Source organism: Rhinatrema bivittatum, chromosome 1 (assembly GCF_901001135.1).
Source record: "Rhinatrema bivittatum chromosome 1, aRhiBiv1.1, whole genome shotgun sequence".
Taxonomy (NCBI): domain Eukaryota; kingdom Metazoa; phylum Chordata; class Amphibia; order Gymnophiona; family Rhinatrematidae; genus Rhinatrema; species Rhinatrema bivittatum.
The window spans coordinates 239,934,030-239,960,337 of NC_042615.1; the positions used below are offsets into that span (position 1 = coordinate 239,934,030).

General features: G+C 45.3%; 1 protein-coding gene across 4 annotated transcripts in view; it reads left to right on the forward strand.

Moving 5' to 3' along the window:
• KDM3A (lysine demethylase 3A) overlaps positions 1 to 26,308 on the forward strand; it is a 546,931-nt gene that overhangs the window by 464,511 nt on the left and 56,112 nt on the right. For all 4 annotated transcript variants that reach the window (XM_029592841.1, XM_029592851.1, XM_029592832.1 and 1 more), the window contains 2 exons: positions 12,717 to 12,836; positions 12,965 to 13,104. In XM_029592841.1, coding sequence (XP_029448701.1) covers positions 12,717 to 12,836; positions 12,965 to 13,104 — 260 coding nt within the window. The remainder of the gene's footprint in view (positions 1 to 12,716; positions 12,837 to 12,964; positions 13,105 to 26,308) is intronic.

Below are 26,308 nucleotides of genomic sequence, written 5' to 3' on the forward strand. Positions count from 1 at the left end.
GTCAGGAAGCTGTGCAAATTTGGGCAGAAGCCCTCTCCCACTCTATGTACCTCAGGGCCACCTACCTGCCGGGAGTAGACAATGTATTGGCAGACCAGCTGAGCCGTGTCTTCCAACCACACGAGTGGTCACTCGACCCCTTGGTAGCGGCCTCTCTGTTTCACAAATGGGGTTATCCCCACATAGACCTCTTTGCGTCCCCTCAGAACCACAAAGTAGACAATTACTGCTCTCTCATTCGGAACCAGCACTCTCGGCCGAGGGATGCATTCTCCCTCACGTGGACAACCGGTCTGCTCTATGCATTCCCTCCACTTCCTCTTCTGTCGAAGACTCTCGTGAAGCTGCGTCAGGACAAGGGAACAATGATCCTGATAGCACCGCACTGGCCACGCCAAGTGTGGTTTCCCATACTTCAGGATCTCTCCATCCGCAGGCACATTCCTCTGGGAAAGGACCCGCATCTGATCACTCAAAACGACGGATGCCTCCTCCATCCCAACCTCCAAGCCTTGTCCCTGACGGCATGGATGTTGAAAGGTTAGTCCTTCAACCATTTAACCTTTCGGATTCAGTTTCTCGTGTCCTGATCGCTTCATGAAAGCCTTCCACAAGGAAATCTTATTCCTACAAATGGAAAAGGTATACATCATGGTGCATTTCTCAGTCCCTTGATCCCCTTTCCTGTCCAATTTCTAAATTCTTGGACTATCTCTGGCATCTATCAGAATCAGGTCTAAAGACCTCTTCCATTAGAATGCATGTCAGTGTGGTAGCCGCCTTCCATAAAGGTATCGGGGGTGTCCCTATTTCAGTACAACCCCTTGTTACACGTTTTCTTAAATGATTGCTCCATTTGAAGCCACCTTTACGTCCTCCGGCCCCATCTTGGGACCTTAACCTGGTTCTTGGTCGCCTTATGAAACCACCTTTCGAACCTCTTTACTCCTGTGACTTAAAATATCTCACATGGAAAGTGTTATTCCTTTTGGCTATCACTTCAGCTCGCAGGGTTAGTGAATTACAGGCCCTAGTTACCTATCCGCCTTACACTAAACTCCTGCAGGACCGGGCGGTACTCCGCACTCACCCTAAATTTTTACCTAAGGTAGTTTTGGAGTTTCATATTAATCAATCCATCATACTACCTATCTTCTTTCCCAGGCCCCACTCCAACTCCGGGGAACAGACTCTGCATACCCTAGACTGTAAACGGGCTCTAGCTTTCTATCTAGACCGTACATTTGCCCACAGGAAGAGCACTCAATTATTCATCTCTTTTCATCCTAACAAGTTAGGGCAACCTGTGGGTAAGCAGGCTCTTTCCTCCTGGTTGGCGGATTGCATCTCCTTCTGCTATCAGCAAGCTGGCATTCCTTCTCAAGCACACTCTGTGAGGGCCATGGCGACTTCAGTAGCACTCCTTCGATCGGTGCCGCTTCCTGACATCTGCAAGGCTGCAGCCTGGAGTTCCCTCCATACATTTGCAGCCCACTATTGTTTGGACAAAGCTGGAAGACAGGATTCCATCTTCAGCCAATCTGTCTTGCGTAACCTTTTTCCAACATGAGGTACCAACACCCTTCCACCTTCCCGGTAGGGTGCGGATGCCCTCTCCCAAATTCCACCCCAGTTGTTGTGCCTGTTGCACGCCTTTGGGTACATTTGGTGCATGTTAGGACATCCTCAGCTCGGTACTCACCCATTTGTGAGGACAACCATCCTGCTTGTCCTGTGAGAAAGCAAATGTTGCTTACCTGATGTAACAGGTGTTCTCACAGGACAGCAGGATGTTAGTCCTCACGAAACCCGCCCGCCACCCCGCGGTGTTGGGTTCGTTTTTATTTTATTTTTCGGCACTGCCTGTAGCTTTGAAACAAGACTGAAGGGAGACCCCTGCTGGCTGCAGGGTTAGTGCCGTGCTGGGGATGCCCAGTAGGGGCCAGTCAAAGTTCCTGAAACTTTGACAGAAGTTTTCCGTGGTTGGGCTCCATCCTCGATGTCACCCATTTGTGAGGACTAACATCCTGCTGTCCTGTGAGAACACCTGTTACATCAGGTAAGCAACATTTGCTATTCACAAGCTGCCTGTGCTATCAAAAGCTTTGCTGAAATCCAAGTAGATGACATAGAGTGCTCTTCCTCGATACAATTCCCTAGTCACCCAATCAAATGACTCCATTACTTTTCCCACCACCAAGGTGAGGCTAACCGGCCTGTAGTTTCCAGCCTCCTCTCTGCTCCCACTCTTGTGAAGCGGGACCACCACAGCTCTTCTCCAATCACTTGACATCACTCCCGTTTCTAGGGATCTATTGAACAGGTCATGCAGTGGACCCGCCAGCACATCTCTGAACTCCCTCGGTATCCTGGGATGAACCTCATCAGGCCCCATGGCTTTGTTCACTTTCAGTTTTCCTAGCTCTTCCCATACATTCTCTTCCGTAAACGGAGTTTCTTCTACTCCACTCTCCTCCAGTTTCTTGTTAACTAGCGACGGTCCTTCTCCAGGGTCCTCTTTAGTGAACACCTAACTGAAGTATTCGTTTAATATTGCTGCCATTTCTTCGTCTCTTTCCACACATTGATCCTTTTCCCCTTTCAGTTTCACTATTCCACTTTGGACTTTTCTCCTTTCTTTGATGTATCTGAAAAATGTTTTGTCACCTCGTTTTACCTCTTTGGCAATCCTTTCTTCCGCTTGACTTTTTGCTTTCTTGATTTACTTTCTTCATCTCCCTCAGTTCCACCAGATATTCTTCCTTGTGATCCTCCCTTTGGGATCCTTTATATTTCTTAAACGCTGTTCTTTTAGCTTTTATTTTATCAGCCACCTCCTTCGAGAACCAGATAGGTTTCATTTTTCTCTTGCTTTTGTTTACTTTTCTAACATATAGATTAGTTGCCTTGGTAATTGCTCTTTTTAGTTTGGCCCACTGTTGTTCCACATCTCTCTTGTTCTCCCTGCCTTCTAGTTCTTCCTCCAGGTACTCTTCCCCATTTCAACAGTCCGTGTTTTTTAACTGCAAAACTCTGGTCTTCATGTGACTTCTCCATATCCTGTTTGTGATATGAAACCATACCGTTTGATCACTGGTGCTGAGGTGGGCACCCACCTGGACATTAGAGACATTATCTCCGTTAGTGAGCACTAAATCGAGTATAGCTCCCTCCCTCGTGGGTTCTAATACCATTTGTTTGAACAGAGCCCCTTGCAGGGCATCCACTATCTCTACTATTGTTAGATTCTGCAGAAGGGATTCTCCAGGCTACATCCAGCAGATTAAAATCTCCAACAAGCACCACTTCTCCCTTCTTTCCCATCTTTTAGATGTCTTCAGCTAGATCTCTGTCAAGTTCTTCCATTTGATTTGGAGGCCTGTAAACCACTCCAATAAAAATGGATGCCCCATCATTATTTATTTATTTATTTATTTTAGGGCGGCCCATAATGCTTCTTCTTTACCTCATCTTTCTTGCAGCTCAGATACTTGGATATTGTTTTTGACATAGAGCCACTCCTCCCCCTTTTCTGTCCTTCCTTAAGTTATAGTCCGGTATGGTCGTATCCCAATCATGAGATTTCGTGAACCACGTCTCCGTGACAGCAAGTGTCTAAGTCCACCTCCATCATTAGGGCTTGCAGATCTGGGATTTTAAACAGTTAACACTTGGCCAGGGCTGTTCACTGGACGCTGTATCTGCTATTGATTTTGAACAGACCCTCCCCCAGATTGGCTAGCTAAGTTAAGCTTTATCATTAGCTCTCCCCTAGAATCTGTAGTTATGGCTGTCTCCTTGAAGTTCAAAGCAGACTGAAGACTTGATTGCCCCCTGCAATGCTCTGGGTCACCTGCCCAAAGCTGAAGAACCCACTCCCTTATTTTTTTTGCTTAAACACACAGCAATTTAATGCAGCAGTTGCAGAAGAGAGCACAGAGTAGAGGGAGTTGATGCCTTGGTGCTCCCTTGGTTGAGAGACGTTCTGCTGTATGTCTTTCCTACATGGCTGCTGGTGGGCAAGATATTGCAGCGTGTGGAGGTCCATCCAGGAGATGTAATTCTAGTGGCTCCGGCGTGGCCTCAGAGGCCTTGATTTGCAGATCTGGTCAATCTAGTGATAGAAGGCCTGTTGAGATTCACTCATCTCCCGAACCTTCTGCATCAAGGTTCCATATTTTTGGATCAGGCGGCTCGTTTCTGTCTCGCAGCTTGGCTTTTGAGAGAAACGCTTAAGTGACACAGGTTACTCTATGGATTTTATTGCTCCTCATTTGCATGCTAGGAAGTCTTCCACCTCCTTGGCGTATGTGAGGGTCTGGAAGGTGTTTGAGGATTGGTGTGTGGAGCAAGGGGTTGTTTCTGTGTGAGCTTCCATACCAAATATTCTTACTTTCTTGCGAAGAGGTTTTGTGAAAGGTTTGTCCTTCAATTCCCTCAGAGTTCAAGTGGCAGCCTTGAGGTGCCTCCGGGGCAAGGTGCATGGAACGACACTGTCTGCCCACCCGGATGTTGTTCATTTTCTCCGTGGAGCAAAGCATATGTGTCCTCTGCTTCAGAAACTCTGTCCTCCTGGAGCCTTAACTTGGTTCTGAAAGGAATGTGTGCAGTGCCGTTTGAGCCTCTCAAGAGGACTACTATAAAGGATCTGATGTTGAAGGTGATTTTCTTGGTGGTTATTTGTTCTGCTAGACAGATCTCTGAGCTTCAGGCCTTGTCATGTATTTATTTATTTAATTTATTTATTTAAACGGTTTTATATACCGACAACCGTTTGCACATTGTGTCGGTTTACAAATAACTTAAAAACCAAGGTATATATAGGCATTGCCTTTACAAGGAACAAAGAACAGTAAAACACAGTAACAAAGTAAAAACTAGATAAATTAGTTGAAGGGATTCAACTGGGATTAACATAAGTTGGGAGAGGGGAAATGAGTAACAATAACAAAAGGATAAGGTTATGTACAGGGTTCAACGATAAATTCGTATAAATTGCTGGTTCTTGTTTGGGGGAAAGAATTCGGGAAAAGGGGGGCTAGTGAAAGGCAAAGGTAAGAGGTAGGTCACAGCGGGAGAGGGTTAGTAGGCGAGGGAGAAGGGGGGTAGGCTTGGAAGAAGAGCCAGGTTTTGAGTTTATTTTTTAAATTGGGTGTGGAGGTTTCAGTGCGTAGGTCAAGAGGCATGGAGTTCCAGAGGGTGGGGCCAGCAAGAGAAAGGGCTCTGTTTGTTGTGGAGATAAGTCTTGTTCCCTGTACGTACCAGGATCAGTCCAGACTGCTGGGTTATGCCTCCCGTCCAGCAGATGGAGTCAGAGAGAAACTGAAAAGGCACCACTGATATACCCTGGTGCGCCCCCTGCGATCCTTCAGTATATCTCTGACTCCAGCAGATGAGAGAGCATAACCTTGCGGTCCTGATCTCCTGTAAATTGATTTGTGAAGGGGTTTCCCTATCAGGTTTGATTTAATATAGAGGAGAAATCCTGTGACTAGATCAATTAATGGTTTGTACCTAATTTGGTACTAATAAGTGGAGCCGTAGCAGGCAAGGCAGGGCACTGCCCTACAGCCTTTTCCCGGGGTTTTTTCAGCCTTACCCAGTGAGAGGAGGGGAGGATTAATCGGTGGGCCGGTCACTCTCCCTATCCGCCTCCTGAGAAGTTTAATTCCTCGGAGAAGTAAGTTTAGTCGGGTGTGCTACACCTCCTGCAGGCTCCACAAGCAAATTGTCTGTGAGGTAGTCTTAGCTGCCGGTGGCAGCGATTAAAAAAAAAAAAAAAAAAAAAAAAAAAAAAAAAAAGAGGTAATTGTGTCCACTGCCTGCGTTCCTCACTGTGGTCTCCGGAAGGGGTGGCTTGTCACCCAGCCCCCGCTCGCGCCGTTTTTTGCGCCGTTTTTTGGTCTTTAAAAAAAAAAAAAAAAAGCATGCCCCGAGGAACTGTTTGTACGGCATGTGGGGAGCCGGGCCGTCGGCTCTCCCGCGAGGGCCTTTGCTCCCGGTGCCTTCCCGGGGGTGAGGGTTCCTTGCGGGGGTCAGCCGCGGCCAGGAGCTCCTCTTCCCCGCGGCTTGGGGCAAGGGCAGCGTCGGCCAAACCTCGGCAGTCCGCGCTGCCGATACCGGGGGCGGCGGCCATTTTGGAAAATTCGGCGGCCATTTTAAATGATTCAGATCGTGACGCGGTTTCGTCGGAAGAAGGGGAGGACCTCCCCCCCTGTCCCCACCGGACCTTAGCCCCCGCGGGTTACCAGGGCCTATTAATTTGCCACCTGGGGGAGCAAAAGGAGGTTCTTTAAAGAGGCCTCATCCTTTTACCTCACAATTTGTACTTTTGCTCCACAAGGCTTATATGGAGGCCGAAACGGAATGGGAGCAGGGTACTCCTGCCCCAGATAAACGGGGGAGAATTTCTACTGGTCTCTTTGGCTTGGGGGATGCAGCCCCGGCTCCTCCTAAACCTCCGCAGCAGGCTGCTCCAGCTCCTTCGGCTCCCCCTCCAAAACCCCCTCAGCATGTGGCTCCGGTCCCCCTTTCACAGGATCCGTCCACGCCGGATCCTGATATGGATGTAGGGGGTACGGACCCAGTTGAGGGGGATGATCCTCAGATACTCCGGTTATTTCATAAGGAAGAACTGGATCCTTTGATTGCCCATGTTCTTCGGGAACTAAAGATTCCAGTACCCCAGGTTGACTCCAATTCCCAGCCAGGGGATTTTGAATTAGACGGGCTCCGCACGCCTGCGCATGCTTTTCCTTTTCACAATAAACTGTTTCAGCTTGTATCCCGGGAATGGGATAATCCGGAGGCAACTCTTAGTCAGCCGCGCTATGGATAAGCTTTACCCTCTCCCAGCTGATTCCTTGGAGCTCCTTAGGGTGCCAAGGGTGGATTCGGCGGTCACTGCCATGGCTAAACATACCACCATTCCCGTAACAGGGGGTACGGCCCTTAAGGATCTTCAGGATCGGAAGCTGGAAACGTTGCTTAAGCGCATCTTTGAGGTTTCAGCTTTGGGGGTTCGGGCGGCCGTTTGCAGCTGCATGGTACAAAGGGCTACCCTTCGCTGGGTACAACAGATGTTGACATCTCAAGATCTGCCTCCAGATGAAGCAGAGCAAGCAAACCGTATAGAATCCGCGGTGGCTTACGCCGCGGATGCCTTTTATGACCTCCTCCGCACTTCGGCCCGGTCTATGTCTTCGGCTGTGTCGGCACGGAGGTTACTCTGGCTGCGTCACTGGGCAGCAGACTCTTCCTCCAAGGCCCAACTCGGTTCCTTTCCCTTTCGGGGCAAATTGTTATTTGGCACCGAGTTAGAAGACCTTATTCGATCTTTGGGGGAGAATAAGGTGTTCAAGTTGCCAGAGGACAAGCCTAGATTTCTTCGCCCTTCGGGTACGTTCCGCGGACGATTTCGCAGGCAACGCCATTTTCGATCGGGAAGGGGGTCCTCTTTTGCTACACGACAGCCGTCTACGCGTTCCCAGTCATGGACTCCTTCCTTTCGTGGTAGCAGGCCGGCACGCGCAGGGGCGTCTCATACCTTCGCCACCTCTAAGGCGGCTCAATGAAGGGACGCCGGTCCATTCCTCCGTCCCGGAGGTAGGAGGACGACTCTCTTACTTTCGGGAGGAATGGGCCACAATTACCTCAGACCAATGGGTCCTCGACATTATATCTCACGGCTACGCCTTGGATTTTGCAAGGCCCCTGCGCGATTTGTTCCTTATCTCTCCCAGCGGTTCTCTGGTAAAGCAACAGCGGATTGCTCAGACCCTGGAGCGGTTGCAGGCGCTGGGAGCAATAGTGCCAGTGCCGCCCGCCGAACAACACACGGGCCGTTATTCCATCTATTTCATCGTTCCCAAGAAGGAGGGCACATTTCGGCCAATTCTGGATCTCAAGCGAGTCAACAGGGCGTTGCGCATACCGCGGTTTCGGATGGAGACCCTGCGCTCGGTCATCGCTGCGGTACACAAAGGCGAGTATTTGGCTTCCTTAGATCTCACGGAGGCTTACTTGCACATAGGAATACAAGAGTTCCATCAAAGATTTCTGCGCTTTATGGTCCTGGGATCTCACTTCCAGTTTTATGCTCTTCCGTTCGGTCTGGCGACAGCTCCGAGGGTGTTCACCAAGGTAATGGTGGTGGTGGCGGCGAGTCTTCGGAGAGACGGAGTGTTGGTACACCCGTATTTGGACGACTGGATCATCCGAGCAAAATCGCGACGTCTCTGCGAAGATGCGATTCAGGCAGTCCTTCACCGGCTCCACTCCTTGGGGTGGGTTGTCAATTAACCCAAGAGCCATCTGATCCCCTCCCAGAATTTGGAATTTCTGGGCGCCTCATTTGATACGAAAGTGGGAAAGGTTTCTCTCCCACAGGCAAGGATGGAGCGTCTGATGGCGCACGTTCGCCATCTCCTCGCCCTTCCCCTGCCTGTGGTATGGGATTACTTACAGGTTCTTGGATATATGGCGTCCACACTGGATTTGGTTCCGTGGTCATTTGCGCATATGCGGCCGCTACAGAGGGCGCTTCTGTCTCGTTGGGACCCCAAATCGGAAGAGTTTCAGATACCTTTGCCACTCTTACCCCCAGCAAGGACCAGTCTACAATGGTGGTTGGATCCGGTCCACTTGCTCCAAGGCACCGATTTGGAGCCACCTCAATGGATCATTGTCACGACCGATGCCAGTCTGACGGGCTGGGGAGCAGTCTGTCAGTCTCAGTCCGCTCAGGGACGTTGGACGCCTCCTCAGACCAAGTGGTCGATCAATCGTTTGGAGACAAGGGCGGTTCGCCTAGCGTTACAGCACTTTCTGCCTTTGATTCGGGACAGAGCAGTTCGGGTTTTGTCCGACAACGCAACCACGGTAGCGTATATAAATCGGCAAGGCGGTACACGGAGTCTACCGGTAGCAACCGAAGCCAGCCAATTGATGGTGTGGGCAGAGCAGCACCTGTCTCGGATTGCGGCGTCTCACATCGCAGGAGTCGACAACGTTCAAGCAGACTATCTTAGCCGGCAACGACTAGACCCGGGAGAGTGGGAACTATCTCCCGAGGCACTCAGACTCATCTGTCGCTGGTGGGGAACTCCCCGGTTGGACCTCATGGCAACTCGTTTGAATGCCAAGGCAGCTCGCTTCTTCAGTCGCAGAAGGGAACACGGGTCGGAGGGCGTGGACACGCTAGTTCTTCCCTGGCCCGCGCACGTTCTTCTGTATGTGTTTCCACCGTGGCCGTTGGTGGGGAAAATATTGCGTCGCATAGAATCCCACACGGGACCCGTCGTTCTCGTAGCTCCGGAGTGGCCGAGGAGGCCGTGGTTCGCCGACCTCATCAATCTAGCGGTGGACGGCCCCTTGCGGCTCGGTCATCTGCCTCGACTCCTTCGGCAGGGTCCAGTATTTTTCGACCAGGCCGATCGCTTTTGTCTAGCGGCTTGGTTTATGAGAGGCGGCAATTGAGAAAGAAGGGATATTCCGAGTCGGTCATTACTACTCTTCTGCAGGCTCGTAAGCCCTCTACCTCGGTTGCTTATGTCAGGGTATGGAAGGTTTTTGACTCCTGGTGTCAGGGTCTGGAAGTGCCGGCGCGGAAGGCAACGGTGTCTCATATTCTGACTTTTTTGCAAGAGGGTCTGAAGAAGGGTTTATCCTATAATTCTCTGCGTGAGCAGGTAGCAGCCTTAGGCTGTTACCGCGGTAAACTTGACGGATTTTCCATGGCCATGCATCTGGACGTTGCACGATTTTTAAAAGGAGTTAAACATTTGCGTCCCCCGGTACGACCTATCTGTCCTTCTTGGAGTTTAAATTTGGTTCTCCGGGGCCTGTGTACTTCTCCGTTTGAACCCCTACGAAGAGCTACTCTCAAGGATCTCACTCTCAAAACTGTTTTTCTCGTCGCTATTTGTTCAGCTCGCCGAATCTCAGAACTTCAGGCGTTGTCTTGTAGGGAACCTTTTCTCCGTATTTCTAATTCGGGGGTTTCTCTACGTACCGTTCCTTCGTTTTTGCCTAAGGTAGTTTCCGCTTTTCACGTCAACCAGACGGTGGACCTACCGGCCTTTGCGGTGGACGGGGCTGAGGCGTCGCGGCAACCGGAACTTCGCAAGTTGGATGTTCGAAGGACGCTCTTGCGGTACCTGGCCGTTACCAACCCTTTTCGGTTGTCTGATCATCTGTTTGTCTTGTGGGGTGGTCCAAAGAAGGGAAATAAAGCTTCAAAAGCTACGATAGCACGCTGGTTGAAAGAGGCGATTGTGTCTACTTACATTTCCCAGGGTCGCGCCGTTCCGGAGGGTCTTAAGGCTCATTCTCTGCGCTCCCAGGCGGCATCGTGGGCAGAGAGTGGGTTTATTTCCTCGCAGGAAATTTGCCGAGCGGCTACTTGGAAGACGTTGCACACCTTTGCGAGACATTACCGTTTGGACGTGCGCGCTCCGACGGTGGACTCATTCAGCAGTGGTGTGCTTCGTGCGGGACTGGCAGGGTCCCACCCCGTTTAGGGCAGCTTGGGTACTTCCCAGCAGTCTGGACTGATCCTGGTACGTACAGGGAAAGGAAAATTAGGACTTACCTGATAATTTTCATTCCTGTAGTACCGAGGATCAGTCCAGACGCCCGCCCAAAATCAGTGAAGAGTGTACAGTCCCGCAACAGTTGTTTTTCGTGTTTTTCGGGTTCCGTTTTTTACGGGCACTTGGTTGTTTTCATGGTTTCCTCGTTTTTTCCACATATTCATGTACGTTTCATCTTTATATTGAGCTAGTCACAGAATTTGCCATTGTTTTCTAATTTCATAATGCTTTGTTATGGATTATACTGAAGGATCGCAGGGGGCGCACCAGGGTATATCAGTGGTGCCTTTTCAGTTTCTCTCTGACTCCATCTGCTGGACGGGAGGCATAACCCAGCAGTCTGGACTGATCCTCGGTACTACAGGAATGAAAATTATCAGGTAAGTCCTAATTTTCCTTTGATTTTATAGAGGGAGAAAATAGAGTTCCACATAGGGAGGAACGAGTTGGTCTTGTGGAGGTGCGAGGGAGGAACGGTGGGTTTAACCAGTTGTAATCTTCGTTGGTGATGCTTTTGTGAATGAGGGTAAGAGTTTTGTATATGATGCGAGATTGTATAGGAAGCCAGTGGAGATCAATTAGAGTGGGAGTGATGTGGTCTTTCTTATTGTCATTTGTGAGGATGCGTGCAGTGGTGTTCTGAAGAAGTTGTAAAGGTTTGATGTAAGTGGCAGGGAGGCCAAGGAGGAGAGCATTGCAGTAATCTATTTTCGAAAAAATGATAGATTGGAGTACAGTACAGAAATCAGAAAAATAAAGAAGGGGTTTGAGTTTAAGGGTTTGCAGTTTGATGTAGCAGCTGCTGAGGATAGATTTGATGTAAGGTTTGAAGGTGAGTTGGTTATCAAGTATAACACCCAGGTTTCGTGTGTTGGATGGGAAAGTGGTAGAGGAGAGGGTAGAGGGTATTGGGTATAAACGAATGTTTGGAGGAGATGAGAAGGAGTTCAGTTTTTAGGGGGTTGAGGGATAAGTGCATGTCAGTGAGGAGCTGGTTAATGGAGGCAAGAACAGTGTCCCAGTTTTGGAGTGCGGAGAGAATGGAATTTGTGAAAGGGATAAGGATTTGCACATCATCTGCATAGATGAAGTGTAGGAATCATCTGCATAGATGAAATGTAGGAAACCTTTCTTGAGAATTTTGGATTCGGGGTCTCCTTGCAGATGGTTCTAACCTTTCTGCCGAAGGTGGCTTCATCTTTTCACGTAAATCATTTGGTGGAGCTCCTGGCTTTCCCAAACTTGGACGCTATGGTGCCTCATGCAAGAGAGTTACAGCTTTTGAATGTCAAGCGCGCATTGTTGCCTTATCTTGAGGTTACCAATAACTTCTGGTTATCAGATCACCTTTTTGTGCTCTGGAGTGGTGCGAAGAAAGGACATAAGGCGTCAAAAGCCACGATTGCATGGTGGTTGAAAGAAGCTATCGGCTCCGCGTATATCTGTCAGGGGCATTCGATCCAGAGGGTGTAAAGGCTCATTCTACTCATTCCCAGGCAGCGTCCTGGGTCCAATGTCAGCAGGTGTCACCGCAAGAGATTTGCAGGGTGGCGACTTGGAAGTCTTTGCACACTTTCGCCAGATGTTATCGTTTGGATGTCCATGCCCCAGAGGCCATGGGCTTTGAGTGTACTTCGAGCAGGATTCTTGCAATCCCACCTTGTTTATGCCAGTGTCAGTAAAACGGTCTCCATCTGGAAGGGAGGCAAAACCCAGGAGCCTAGACTGATCTGTGGTACTATAGGAATGAAAATGAACAGGTAAGAACCAATTTTCCTTTCTTCTCCTAGGAAGTATAGCAATAGAAATGGAAACAGAAGCAATATAGCTGCTGTGACTAATTTTAAATCTTAGCTTTTTGGACTCTGAAGTTCCTTCTGTAGCCGGGAGGCAACTTCAGCAATAAACTTGGAAGAGACCATGAGCTGTAAATTTGTAATTGCTTATAACGTAGTTTTAAGGCATTGTTCTCACCTTACCATTATGAGAATCACAGGTTTAAACATCTGTTAAATGCAAAATTAAAAAAAAAACAAAAAGCTCGCTAGTTTTCAATAAGCACAGCCTATATGGTTCACTGGCTTCACTGGTAATTTCAAACTTGATGTCATTTCAACTCAACAGGTTTAATAACACCAGAAGACAGAAAGTTTGGAACAACCAACCTCCATTTAGATGTGTCTGATGCAGCTAATGTGATGGTTTATGTGGGCATACCCAAAGGAGAGCCTGATCAAGAGCAAGGTAAACTTGGTGTTTCCTAGAAGTACCTTTCCAAGGACTGAGGACAGTAAAGGATTTACTGGTGCTATATTCATTTTCATTTTTTGTACAATATGTTTGCTAATAACCTTTTCCTTATTTTGTAACAGAAGTGCTTAAAACCATTCAAGATGGAGATGCAGATGAACTGACCATTAAAAGGTTTATTGAGAGCAAAGAGAAGCCTGGTGCTCTATGGCACATCTATGCTGCTAAAGATACAGAGAAGATCCGTCAGTTCCTAAAAAAGGTAATATTAGATAAGGCATAAGAGGCTTCATTTAAAACCTTCAGATGAATCTTTTCATCTGCTTTGTTTTTTTTTTTTTGTCATGTTGACATTGGCACAAAAGTTAGTTTAATGAACACCACTAGAACACAGGTCAACAGGAAACACTTTGCTGTATGTAAACCACAAGAGGCTTTATATTAAGGAAACCAAAATAGGCTTCTTCTTCTTAGACATGGAATCTGCACCTCCACCATCTGCTGGAGACAGAATACTGGCAGGTTTGAGACACTGCAGGAGTGTATATGTCAGCTTGCTCCATTCTCCATCTGCTGGCAGGGGAGCAAAACCCACTGGTCCTGAGTCCATCTGTCTATACGCTAAGAAACTAGAAAGTTTGCAGAACTTCTTCCTTTAAAATCTTTTCTTTCAAAATGTTTGTATTACATACAGCAAAGTGTTTCCTGTTGACCTTCGCGGCTCTCCCGTGACGGCCTTTGCTCAGTCTGCTTGCCTGGAGGGGAGGGACCCTCTGTGGCACCTTTTAAATCGACGACCCAAGGGCGGGTCGGCAAGCAGGGGTTCGGGTCGTTCTCTTCAAAAAAAAAAAATCCGCGGGAATGGCGGCCATTTCGTGCCCAGACCTCGCTGCCAACTCAGAGCCTCAGGGGGGAGGGCAGCCGGATTTTACCCATTCTCCACCTAATTTAAGTCCTATTGTAACCGTCAGTAAAAAGTCAGGAAAGAGGTCCAGACAACTGATCTGTAAAGATAGACTTTTATTGCCAGCAAGATGCAGCTAAGACAAAGGCTTAGTACAAACTGCATGCCACTCCCCGTGGGGAGTGAACTTTTATACATTATCCCAGGACAAGCAGGATGCTAGTCCTCACATATGGGTGACGTCATTGAACGGAGCCCAGGCGGGAAAACTTTCTGTCAAAGTTTCTAGAAACTTTTGACTGGCCCAGTGAGGCCACTGAGCATGCCCAGCATGCTATGATATTCTCTGCCACAGGTGTCTCTCTTCAGTCTTCGTTTTTTCCGCGCTGCAGCTAGCATCGCGGATCCGGAGCCGTTGAGTTTACCTCAACTGTTATTCGACTTAATAGTCATAAATTTGAAATTCTCTGTCACAGAAATCTCTCGGGGTTTGTTCTTGCCGGCCGGTAAGTAACCCAGTCAAAAAAGATTTTGATTCGGAGATATTTTAAAATTCTCCTCAGTCGAATCGACGGCCGTCGATTCACAATGTCCACAGGTTTTAAAAAATGCCCTGTGTGTATGAGAAAAATGTCTCTTACAGACCCGCACACTGAATGTGTGATATGTTTAGGAGATAAGCATGATGTTCATAACTGTCCACAGTGCGCGGAGATGACTCCAAAAACTAGGAAAATCAGGCTTGAAAAAATGGAACATTTATTCAGCCTGCAACTCATTCCTTCCACATCGCAGTCGTCGAAGTCGTCTCCGGCTGGAGCGACTAAGAGGGTAATACTTAAAAAACCTCAACCGGGACCTTCGGGAGACCACTCGTCCCCTTCAGTGTCCTCGACGTCGACGAAATCGATGTAAAAATCAAAGTCGAAACATCGACACCGTCATCGAAGCCCCTCGTTGTCCGACTCGGCTTCCCAGGAACCCTCGACAGCGAAGCGGCCTAAAAATCAAGAAACCTCGGAGTCAATAACGCCTCGGCCTACCTCCACTCCGATATCGACACCAGAGCCACCACAAGGTACGTGTCAGGAAATTGTGCTTCAGCCTACGCCACCGCCCTCAACCGCTCTGCTCCCAACGGTTGTGCGGCCGGAATTGTCGGAATTAATCCGTCAAGCGATTTCACAGGCTCTGAAGGAACAATTCACCATACCGACTTCATTGTCGATGCCGATGTTCTCCACATCGATGCCGGCAAATTTGCCAATGCCGGTGACTACACCGATCCCGGGGTCAATTTTGGCTTCGGTTCAATCGACGTCGACACCAAAAATAATCACGTCATCGATGTCGATATACGCCCAAATCCCGGCTGTAATGTTACCACCGTCGACGGAATCAACACCGAGAGCATTACACTCGACAACTACTTCGAGGACACCCATCCTTCCCTCGACAATTACAGAGCAGGAAGATACTGATGCTCAGGAATTGGCACTTTTTCGACTACTTTCACAAAAATATCAAAAAGTCGTCGATAAAACTCCTCAAAAACGTGTGGAGATGAATCCTCCAATAATCTCCATCGATGACCCATTACCTGGACCATCAGGTATTCCTACTAAAACAATCCCAAGAACTCCATATCAAGATCCAGATGGAGATGACTCTTGGGATGAGCAAGGATCTGATACATCTTCAGAAGAGTTCATGTCAGAACCATCACCACCTGAAGTAAGAAAAAGATCCCCACCTGAGGACTTATCCTTTTCAAGTTTTGTCCAAGAGATGGCGGATACAATTCCATTCAAACTTTCCTCAGAAGATGATTCAAGACAGCATACCTTAGAGGTACTACAATTTGTGGACCCACCAAAACAAGTTTTGGCAATTCCCATCCACGAAGTTCTGTTGGACCTACAACAACGAGTGTGGGAACACCCATGCACGGTCCCAGCAGTGAATAAACGGGTAGACACCACTTACCTAGTGCAGCAGGCACCAGGTTTTCAAAAAACACAGTTGCCACATCAATCTGTGGTAGTGGAATCTGCCCAGAAAAAATCTAAAAGGGTACGTCCACATTCATCAGCTCCCCCAGGAAAGGATCATCGCTTTCTGGACTCTTTGGGCAAAAAAGTGTACCAAAGCACACTTTTATCTTCCAGAATCTCTGCTTACCAACTGTACATGACATAGTACCAAAGGGATCTCTGGAAGCAGATGGAGCATTTCACGAATTCTCTTCCAGAACAGTTTCAAGAATCTGGACAATCAATCATTGCCAAGGGCCTAGAAGCTGGGAAACATGAGGTTAGGGCTACTTATGACAACTTTGACACAGCCTCAAGAACAGCAGCAGCTGGCATCACAGCTCGAAGATGGGCCTGGTTGAAAGCATCAGATCTCAGGCCTGAAGTACAGGACAAGCTTGTAGATCTGCCATGCCGTGGAGACAATTTATTTGGGGAAAAAGTGCAAGATGCCGTCCAACAACTTAAGGATCACACAGAGACCTTAAGGCAACTGTCACAATTACCTCAAGAACCAACCACCCAGGCCCCTAGACGTTTCCCACATAGGGAACCTAGACGTCCATACTACAGGCCAAGGAGGTACTACAATCAACCTACGAGAACCTAGACCTTCTAGACCTACCCAGCGTTCTCAAGCCAGGCAACCAAGACCAGCCCGTACCCAGCCTCCTCCACAGACTGGTCCAGCTACGGGTTTTTGAACACAGATCCAGAGATCAGACCCACCCTCCAAAACCCCAATCAAAACATACCAGTGGGAGGAAGAATTTCCCTTTTCCACACCAGTTGGGAAAAGATAACAACAGACCAATGGGTACTTTCCATTGTAGCTCACGGTTACAAACTAAATTTTCTCTCAATTCCTCCAGAATTCCCACCAACTTCCTACCCACAACAAAATTACCAAATAATTCAGTTACAAATAGAATTATCCACCCTTCTGACAGCCAGGGCCATTCAACCAGTGCCCAGGGCTCAGCAGGGCAGGGGATTCTACTCCAGATATTTCCTCATTCCAAAGAAAACTGGAGGCCTACGACCCATCCTAGACCTCAGAAATCTCAACAAATTTCTAAAAGAAAAGTTCAGGATGGTTTCCCTAGGCACAATGCTTCCACTTCTTCAAGCAGGAGATTGGCTCTGTTCTCTGGATCTTCAAGATGCTTACGCCCATATACCAATATACCCTCCTCATCGAAAGTATCTACGCTTCAAGGTGGGCATTCATCATTACCAATACAAAGTACTGCCATTCGGACTAGCTTCTGCACCCAGAGTGTTCACCAAATGTCTGGCAGTAATAACAGCACACCTACACAAGCAAAGTGTACATGTTTTCCCATATCTAGACGATTGGCTCATTAGAAGCCAATCTCAACAAGGAGCAATACAGTCTCTCAACAAAACTATTGCTCTGCTGCACTCCATGGGGTTTCTCATCAATTATCCAAAGTCCCATCTCACTCCTTCTCACCTGCTTCAGTTCATAGGAGCGGATTTAAACACCAACCTCGCAAAGGCATTTCTACCAGAGGATCGAGCAAACACACTGTCTCTACTAGCAAGCTCGATTCACTCCAAGAAACAAGCAACAGCTCATCAGTTTCTCACATTACTTGGCCACATGGCCTCCACAGTTTGTCACTCCTATGGCAAGACTAGCCATGAGGGTAACTCAATGGACTTTAAGATCACAATGGATCCAAGCCATTCAACCACTTTATTCTCCAATTCAAGTAACCCACCAACTATGTTCTTCTCTGCTGTGGTGGGTGAACAAGGACAATTTGTGCAAGGGCCTACCCTTTCAACAACCAGTTCCACAAATAACTCTGACTAGGAATGCCTCCACCTTGGGTTGGGGAGCTCACATAGGGACTCTCCAAACACAAGGAACATGGACAAAGCTCGAAGCAACATTTCAAATCAATTTCCTGGAACTTCGAGCTATACGTTATGCTCTTCATGCCTTCAAGGACTGCCTTACAAACAAGACTGTGCTAATCCAAACAGACAACACAGTAGCCATGTGGTACATCAACAAACAGAGAGGGACAGGCTCATACCTCCTCTGTCAAGAGGCAGCTCAGATATGGGGTTGGGCCTTGAACAACTCCATGTTTCTCAAGGCCACTTACCTAGCAGGCATTCACAATGTAGTAGCGGACAGACTCAGTCGTCAATTCAAACCACACGAATGGTCACTAGATCCCATAGTAGTGACCAAGATATTTCATCGTTGGGGACAATCAACAGTAGACCTCTTTGCAACACATCTAAATCACAAAGTGGACAACTACTGTTGCCTATACAACATAAACAACAGGCCATCCAAGGACGCCTTTGCTCGCCCTTGGAACTCAGGCCTATTATATGCGTATCCTCCGATACCACTCATAACCAAAACTCTAGTGAAGCTACAACAGGACCAGGGGACAATGATACTCATAGCCCCATATTGGCCTCGACAAGTATGGTTTCCCACACTTCTAGACCTCTGTCAGGGATCCCATTCGCCTGGGAGTAACTCCCACTCTCATAACTCAGGATCAGGGTCGGCTGCGACATCCCAACCTTCAATCCCTATCACTGACAGCTTGGATGTTGAAAGCTTGATCTTACAACCACTCAATCTTCCAGCTAACATTTCCCAAGTTCTTATAGCTTCACGTAAACCTTCCACAAGGAAAAACTACGCTTCCAAATGGAAGAGATACACTTTGTGGTGCAGGCAAAAAGACATCAATCCTTTCACTTGCCCCACAAAGTCTTTATTAGACTACCTGTACCATCTTTCAGAATCTGGTCTACAAACTTCATCTGTAAGAGTACATTTAAGTGCAATTTCAGCGTACCATCATGAGGTAGCAGATGCACCTATTTCTACACAACCTCTAGTAAAAAGATTTATGAGAGGTTTAATTCTTCTTAAACCACCAATTAGACACCCAGTCACTCACTGGGATCTAAATTTGGTTCTAACTAGACTCATGCGTTCTCCCTTTGAACCCATTGATTCCAGTGACCTAAAATTTCTTAAATGGAAAACTGTCTTCCTCATAGCCATTACTTCAGCGAGAAGGGTTAGTGAGTTACAAGCACTAGTCACATATGAACCCTACACTAAGTTCTTACATGACAGAGTGGTTCTCCGTACTCATCCTAAATTTCTTCCTAAGGTAGTTACGGAATTCCACTTAAACCAATCTATAGTTTTACCCACTTTCTTTCCAAGGCCTCATGCTCACCAAGGAGAAAGGGCCTTACACACCTTAGATTGCAAGTGTACTCTGTCTTTCTACTTAAACCGCACCGCAGCTCACAGGAAATCCAATCAACTCTTTGTTTCCTATGACCCAAACAAACCAGGTAATGCAGTGGGTAAACATACTCTATCAAACTGGTTAGCAGATTGCATACAGTTTTGCTATGAGAAAGCAGGCCTTCCTCTCCAAGGGCGAGTAAAAGCACATGCAGTTAGGGCAATGTCAACTTCAGTTGCACACTATCGTTCAGTGCCAATACTTGACATTTGTAAAGCAGCAACATGGAGTTCTCTTCACACCTTTGCAGCTCATTACTGTTTGGACAAGCAAGGACGACAAGATTCAGCCTATGGACAATCTGTCTTAAAGAACTTGTTTCCAACTTAAACCCAACTCCTACTACAACCCAAACTGCTGTGATCTTCGGCTGACTCATTCAACAAAAACATTTCACTACACAATGACTCAGCCTCTAGCTCGCTATTCACCCATATGTGAGGACTAGCATTCTGCTTGTCCTGGGATAAAGCAAAATTGCTTACCTTGTAATAGGTGTTATCCCAGGACAGCAGGATGTAGTCCTCACAGAACCCACCCGCCACCCCGCGGAGTTGGGCCCTTTTTTATTTTATTATTCTTTTTGCTAAAGCTTATTGCTACATACGAGACTGAAGAGAGACACCTGTGGCAGAGAATATCATAGCATGCTGGTCATGCTCAGTGGCCTCACTGGGCCAGTCAAAAGTTTCTAGAAACTTTGACAGAAAGTTTTCCCGCCTGGGCTCCGTTCAATGACGTCACCCATATGTGAGGACTACATCCTGCTGTCCTGGGATAACACCTATTACAAGGTAAGCAATTTTGCTTTGTCTCAAGTAGGTGTAGCTTATAATCAGACCATTGCACACGTCATTTAATAGACATGATATGTTAGACATTTTATAGCAGCAATCGTATTAATACAATACAAAATATTATTACAAAATGGTAGTGCGTTTCACTGAATGTCAGTACGTAAGTGCGTAGTGCATGTCATTGCGTATCAAATGCTAGTACATTCAGTATGGCAGTGTGTTTCAATGCGTTTCAATGCTGGCGTTTTTAATCAGAAATCTTCAGTTTTCTCATTCAACGATTGTTCATAGGATTGAGCTCCTACATTCCCCCCTTTGATACTTCAACTTCTTTAGAAGGCGTAAGTATCATCATCATCTATGAGGTAGCTGAAAAGACAAACAACAATTAGTATCAAAATCATTTTCTGTGGACCCTAATATTCTTGTTAGGTCGTTGGTTACTTCACCGGGGTTGAGACGAGGGGTCCCTAGAGGAGCACCCCCTTCCCCCTTTGTATCCGGACTTAACCCTAACAAGAATGATGGTCCTAATACATTAATTAGTTCAAAAATTAGTTAAAGTATCTTCATCTTCTGAATCTGAGGGAAGTGTTGAAATTGAAGTATATTGGTTCATCATCATGATTTGAGCTGCTGCTCTTCGATCAGCTATAGTTTCCATCATTGTACGTAAGTACCTGAGTAAAAGAGGAAAACATAAAGGAATTAAAACACAAGAAATTAGACAGAGTATTACAGGAATGAATAGTTCCTTGAGTCCTGGAATAGAAGATATCCAGCTGGGCATTGACGAAGTCCAATCAAGGGCCCCAGACCAGGTTTGTACAGGAACATGAGCTAGTCGCACCATACGATCAGTAATTTCTTCAATAACTTGACTTTTATCATCAATCTGTAAACAACAATTAGAAAGATTAAATTTTCCACATACTCCACCTTCCTGAGCTAGAAGGTAGTCTAGTGCTAATCGATTTTGATATACAGCGGTGATAAGTTTTGTGTTTTGTTTGGCCAAAATATTAAGAGCCATTGCTGAGTCATTGGTAAGGAGTTCAAGTACCGCTTGGAGTCTGATGATACGATTTAACATGTAGATTGGTGTTCTATATCCATATGAACCATCTTCAGCCCATGTTGCTGGTCCATAATATTGCACAATGCGTTCCAGTGGCCAATCTTTGTCAGTCCAATCACCAATTGGAACTTTAGCACTTCTTCGTCGTTTATTTGGTTTTATTGAGCTGTATATAGGAATACCTAATGTTTCACCTGCCGAAAGTGGTAAAAGGAAGAAACTAGGACGTATTGTTGCCAAGAAACATGTTCCGTACCATTTTAAAGGTAATTGTTCATAAGCTCTTCGTCCACATACAAAGTAATATCCATCAGGAGCTATGAATTGTTGAAGATTTTCCAGCTGCTTCCCATGTAGTATTTAAAATTGGTTCAGTCCAGAATGAAGTAGGCATAGTAAGATTTTCTGTTTGCCACCATTTATAACTATCTGTTGAAACTGTAAGAACTCCTGTACACGGTGAATTACCAATTGATATAGTGTACAATCTAGAATATTCACGTGATAAACATTGTCTTCCAGTGACATCAGTCTGAAGGGCCCATTCATATGGATTGTTCTTTCGGTTATATGTTATGGTAACATTTAAAGCATTTAGGTCAGATTGGAAGATTTCTTTAGCTTCCCAAGGCCATTGTTCTCCAATATTTGTTCCTCCGCATACGAAACAATTCTTCACCCCTAAAGAAAGGGCTATATTTTCGGCTAGATTTACGAACATGTTCTTTGCTTGATGCGAAATAGTATGTTTCTTGAGCTCTTCATCCAGGTGAGATACTTCATCAAAGAATGATATCAAACTATTGTAGTTTGTATAATAGGACGTTTCTTTTCTCTTCGTTGTGTGATTGTAATATAAGTTTTAGGATCTTCTCCTGTACCATCAATTCCAAATCCCCATGTATCCTGCCAAGGGGATCCTTCAGTCCTAATTATCCAGTCTAAAGAGATAATATTACCAGTTCCTCTCTTCAGTCTACCCAATCCTGGGCAACCTGGATATCCTCCTCCTGTATAGTCACACACTAATTTCCATCCGGTAAATTGAATATCTCCAGCACATGGTAACCATTTGGACGGATTGTATGCTCGATTATATGGACAAAGATATTTATGGTTGAAAGCATATTCTGCTTTCCAAGAAGCAGATCCACATTTAATGGCCTTGGGATGTTTATCAATTGCTTCGCAGGCATCAAAGGTAAGTTCGGCAATGGAAGGTCCTCCTATTAAAACTTTTGTAGAATTAATGTAGTATAGTATTCCTTCACCAGCTGGTATGATACTAGTTGTTGGGCTTTTTGGAAGACCTGTTGTAATTGTTACGTTGTAATATTTAGGAGTGGTTGGAGAATGACAAATAATTTTGTTGTTTAAAGTACATCGATGAAAAGATTGATATCCTTGAGTAGTATTTAAAGAACAAGCAGGTTTTGATATACAGGATGATGGAGGCTGAGATTGATGTATTATTGTAAAAACAAGTTGAAATCCATCTTGAGTTGTAGTACGTACTTGTTTGATACATTCAGAGCAATTTTGACTTAATGGAGAATTGAGAGATCTTGTTATTGTGCACATGATTATCATTAGAAATTGAATTCTCTGATAGTGAAAGTGATCCATAGTAGAGCAGAACTGATGATGTAGATAGCGCAGATGAACCATTTCCAAGTACTTTCAGATGGGCATATAATACTTAAAGTGATGATGAGGAGAGCACAGATGGCCCACTTCCAAAGTGATGAAGTCATGTATTATTATGCCTGTAAAGAAGGAAAAGAAATAAAAACACATTATTTTTATTCTTCTGAACCAACATTTATATTACTCAGCTTTTGGTATGTTTCTGATGAATTTTAGTTGTTCTCCAATCCTAGAAACCTGCCAAGTACTGGAGGCAGGTTTAATTCGGGTCCAATGAATCCATGATGGATAACCAGCAGTAGGAGTTGTCAACAGTATGGTATATGGTCCTTTCCATCGAGGTTTGAGACAATCAGATTCATCCCATTCTTTTACCCATACAGAATCTTCAATGTGAAATTTAAGAGTTGGTGTAACCAGAATTAGTGGTTCAGTTTCACATGTATAGGTGCAGATTGCCATCACTGTATCATGTAATCCTTTTAATTGTTTGCTGAGTAGCATTTCTCCTTGGATTTGTAATGATTCAGGGAATGATGGAAGTGGTGGTGGTCTTGCATACATCATTTCATATGGTGTCAAGCCAGATTTTCTTGGAGTACATCGGATGTGTAGCAGAGCTAATGGTAGGATATCTGGCCATTTGGTTTTTGTTTCTTGACATAATTTAGCTAATTGACTTTTCAAAGTTCTATTAGCTCGTTCAACTGTTTCACTACTTTGTGGTCTCCAGGTGCAATGTAGATGCCATTTAAGGCCCAGAATCTTGCTTAATTGCTGAGTGACTTCACTAGTGAAGGCTGGTCCATTGTCAGAATTTATTTGTCTTGGAAGTCCATATCATGGCAAAATCTGACATAGAAGTAAAGTAGTAACTTCTTTGGCTGTTTCTGTTCGTGTAGGTATAGCTTCAATCCATCCAGTATAAGTGCAAACTGCCACTAATTTGGCCTTGTATCCTTTTGATGGAGTCATGTGGGTGAAATCAATCTGACAGACTTGAAAAGGTATAGTTCCTCGAAGAATATGTCCAGGGGCAGGAGCAGGTCCATTTCGAGGATTGTTCTGTGCACATGTGATACATTGATTAATACTAAAGAGAGGAAAATAGTTACTTAACTATTTACCATCAACACATATTCAAAAAACTAGACTAGAGACAATATCATAGGCGTTTGCTCATAGTAAATTGTCGATCTGCTGTCTCTCGCCCGCAAAGGGCCGCAGGCAGTAATCAGCCTGTGAGTTCAAACAATTTTTTAATCATTTATTGTCTCATGTCTCCCTACCACTCACTCCAAAAAACATTTTTTATTGAATAAATTACTAACTCAACCTATAAAGTGCAAAATTCTTTAAAACTAATTAGTTTTAAAGAATTTTGCACTTTATAGGTTGAGTTAGTAATTTATTCAATAAAAAATGTTTTTTGGAGTGAGTGGTAGGGAGACATGAGACAATAAATGATTAAAAAATTGTTTGAACTCACAGGCTGATTACTGCCTGCGGCCCTTTGCGGGCGAGAGACAGCAGATCGACAATTTACTATGAGCAAACGCCTATGATATTGTCTCTAGTCTAGTTTTTTGAATATGTGTTGATGGTAAATAGTTAAGTAACTATTTTCCTCTCTTTAGTGTTTCACACTTTGTAGTGCAAGATATTAATTGAGAGGGGCTGCTTCTGTTTAGTGATTATACATTGATTAATTGCATGTTTAGTCAATTGAGTGATTCGATTGATATAATATGTCTTTTCCAGTAATCTTGCCAATGAATCACGACCAAGGTGTGTATAATCATGTGCTTCTTTAACTATTGTCCAAGCAATAGTTTCAGGTATCCATATTCGACCATCTTGTATAATCCACCGTCTGTTTTGTTGATGAAAGTTTTCATATTGTGCCCATTCATTTTCTTTTGTAGTATAAATGGGAATTTCACTTGGGAACTGTAAAAGAGGGTATGTCGTTGTGGTTGCTTGAAAATGTTGTTCTCGAGCTACTTCTTTTGCTGCTTTATCGGCTCTTTGATTTCCTTGAGCAATAGGATCTGATTTTCTTGTATGTGCTTTACAATGCATTACAGCCACTTTGTGAGGTAACCAGACTGCATTTAGTAATTCATGTACTTCTGGTGCATTAGTTATTTGTTTTCCTTCTGCAGTTAGAAATCCTCGTTCTTTATATAGAGCTCCATGTACTTGAATTGTAAGGAAGGCATATTTAGAGTCTGTATAGATATTTACAGTTTTTCCTTCTGCCAACTGCAGAGCTCGAGTAAGGGCAATTAATTCAGCTTTTTGTGCAGATGTTCCTGGGGGTAAAGATTCAGCTTCAACAATTTCATCTTCAGAAACTACAGCATATCCAGCAACACGTATTCCATTTACAAATTGGCTGCTTCCATCAGTGAATAAGGTCCAGGCTCCTTGCCAAGGTTGATCTCTCAAATCGGGTCTACTGGAATGTACAGTAGCCATGACTTCTTCACAATCATGAATAACTGGTTCAGGTGCTGGCATTAGAGTAGCTGGGTTCAAGTTTTTACTATCTTGTATTTGAATTTCAGGTGTTTCACATAACAGAGCTTGATACTTGACAAGACGTGAATTAGTCATCCATTTTGGTCCATGAGTTTCAAGTAATCCTTGAATAGTATGAGAAGTTGTCACTTGCAGAGTTTGTCCAAATGTTAACTTAACAGCTTCAGGTATTAATAAGCATGCAGCAGCAATGCTTCGAAGACAGCCAGGCCATCCTTTAGCAACATTGTCATCCCTTTTGACAAATATGCAACAGGTCGTTCCCATGATCCTAAATTTTGAGTCAATACCCCAATGGCCATGCCTTTCTTCTCATCTATAAACAGATGAAATGGTTTTGTTATATCAGGTAACCCTAGAGCAGGGGGTGAGATCAAGGTGTCTTTCAGTTGATGCAAGTTTGCTAATTCTTGTTTTTCCCACTGGAAAGGTTGAGATTCTGCTTCTTTGCCTCGTAGTTTATCATACAATGGTTGGGCAATGATTGCATAGTTAGCAATCCAAAGTCTACAATATCCTGAAGCTCCCAAAAATGCACGGAGTTCCTTTTTACAGGTAGGTACAGGTTGATCTCTTATAGAATTTGTACGAGAGATTCCAAGACGAGTGCCTTCCTTGATACGAAAGCCCAAATATTCTACTTCCACTTCACAAATTTGTGCTTTCTTTTTGCTTGCACGATATCCTTTTGAGTACAAAGTCTTTAACAAGTGTAGGGTTGATACTGCGCATTCATGATAGGTTTCCCTAAATAGCAAGAGATCATCCACATATTGTACAACGGGCCCATATATAACCTGGTACATCTTCAGGTCTTTTGCCAGTTGTTCTCCAAACAGAGTAGGTGAATGCTTGAATCCTTGAGGTAAATGAGTCCAAGTATACTGTTGTTTTTCTCCGGTTTGGGCATTTTCCCAAGTGAAGGCAAAAGTTCTCTGACATTTCTCCACTATTGGAACGGAGAAGAAGGCATCTTTGAGATCAATAACACTGTACCATTTGGAACTAGAAGAAACTTGAGCCAGGATTGAATACGGATTTGGCACGAGGGCTACCAAATCTGCCACTTGATTATTCACTTTTCTTAGATCTTGCACTGGTCGGTAATCATTAGTTCCAGGCTTTTTTACTGGCAGT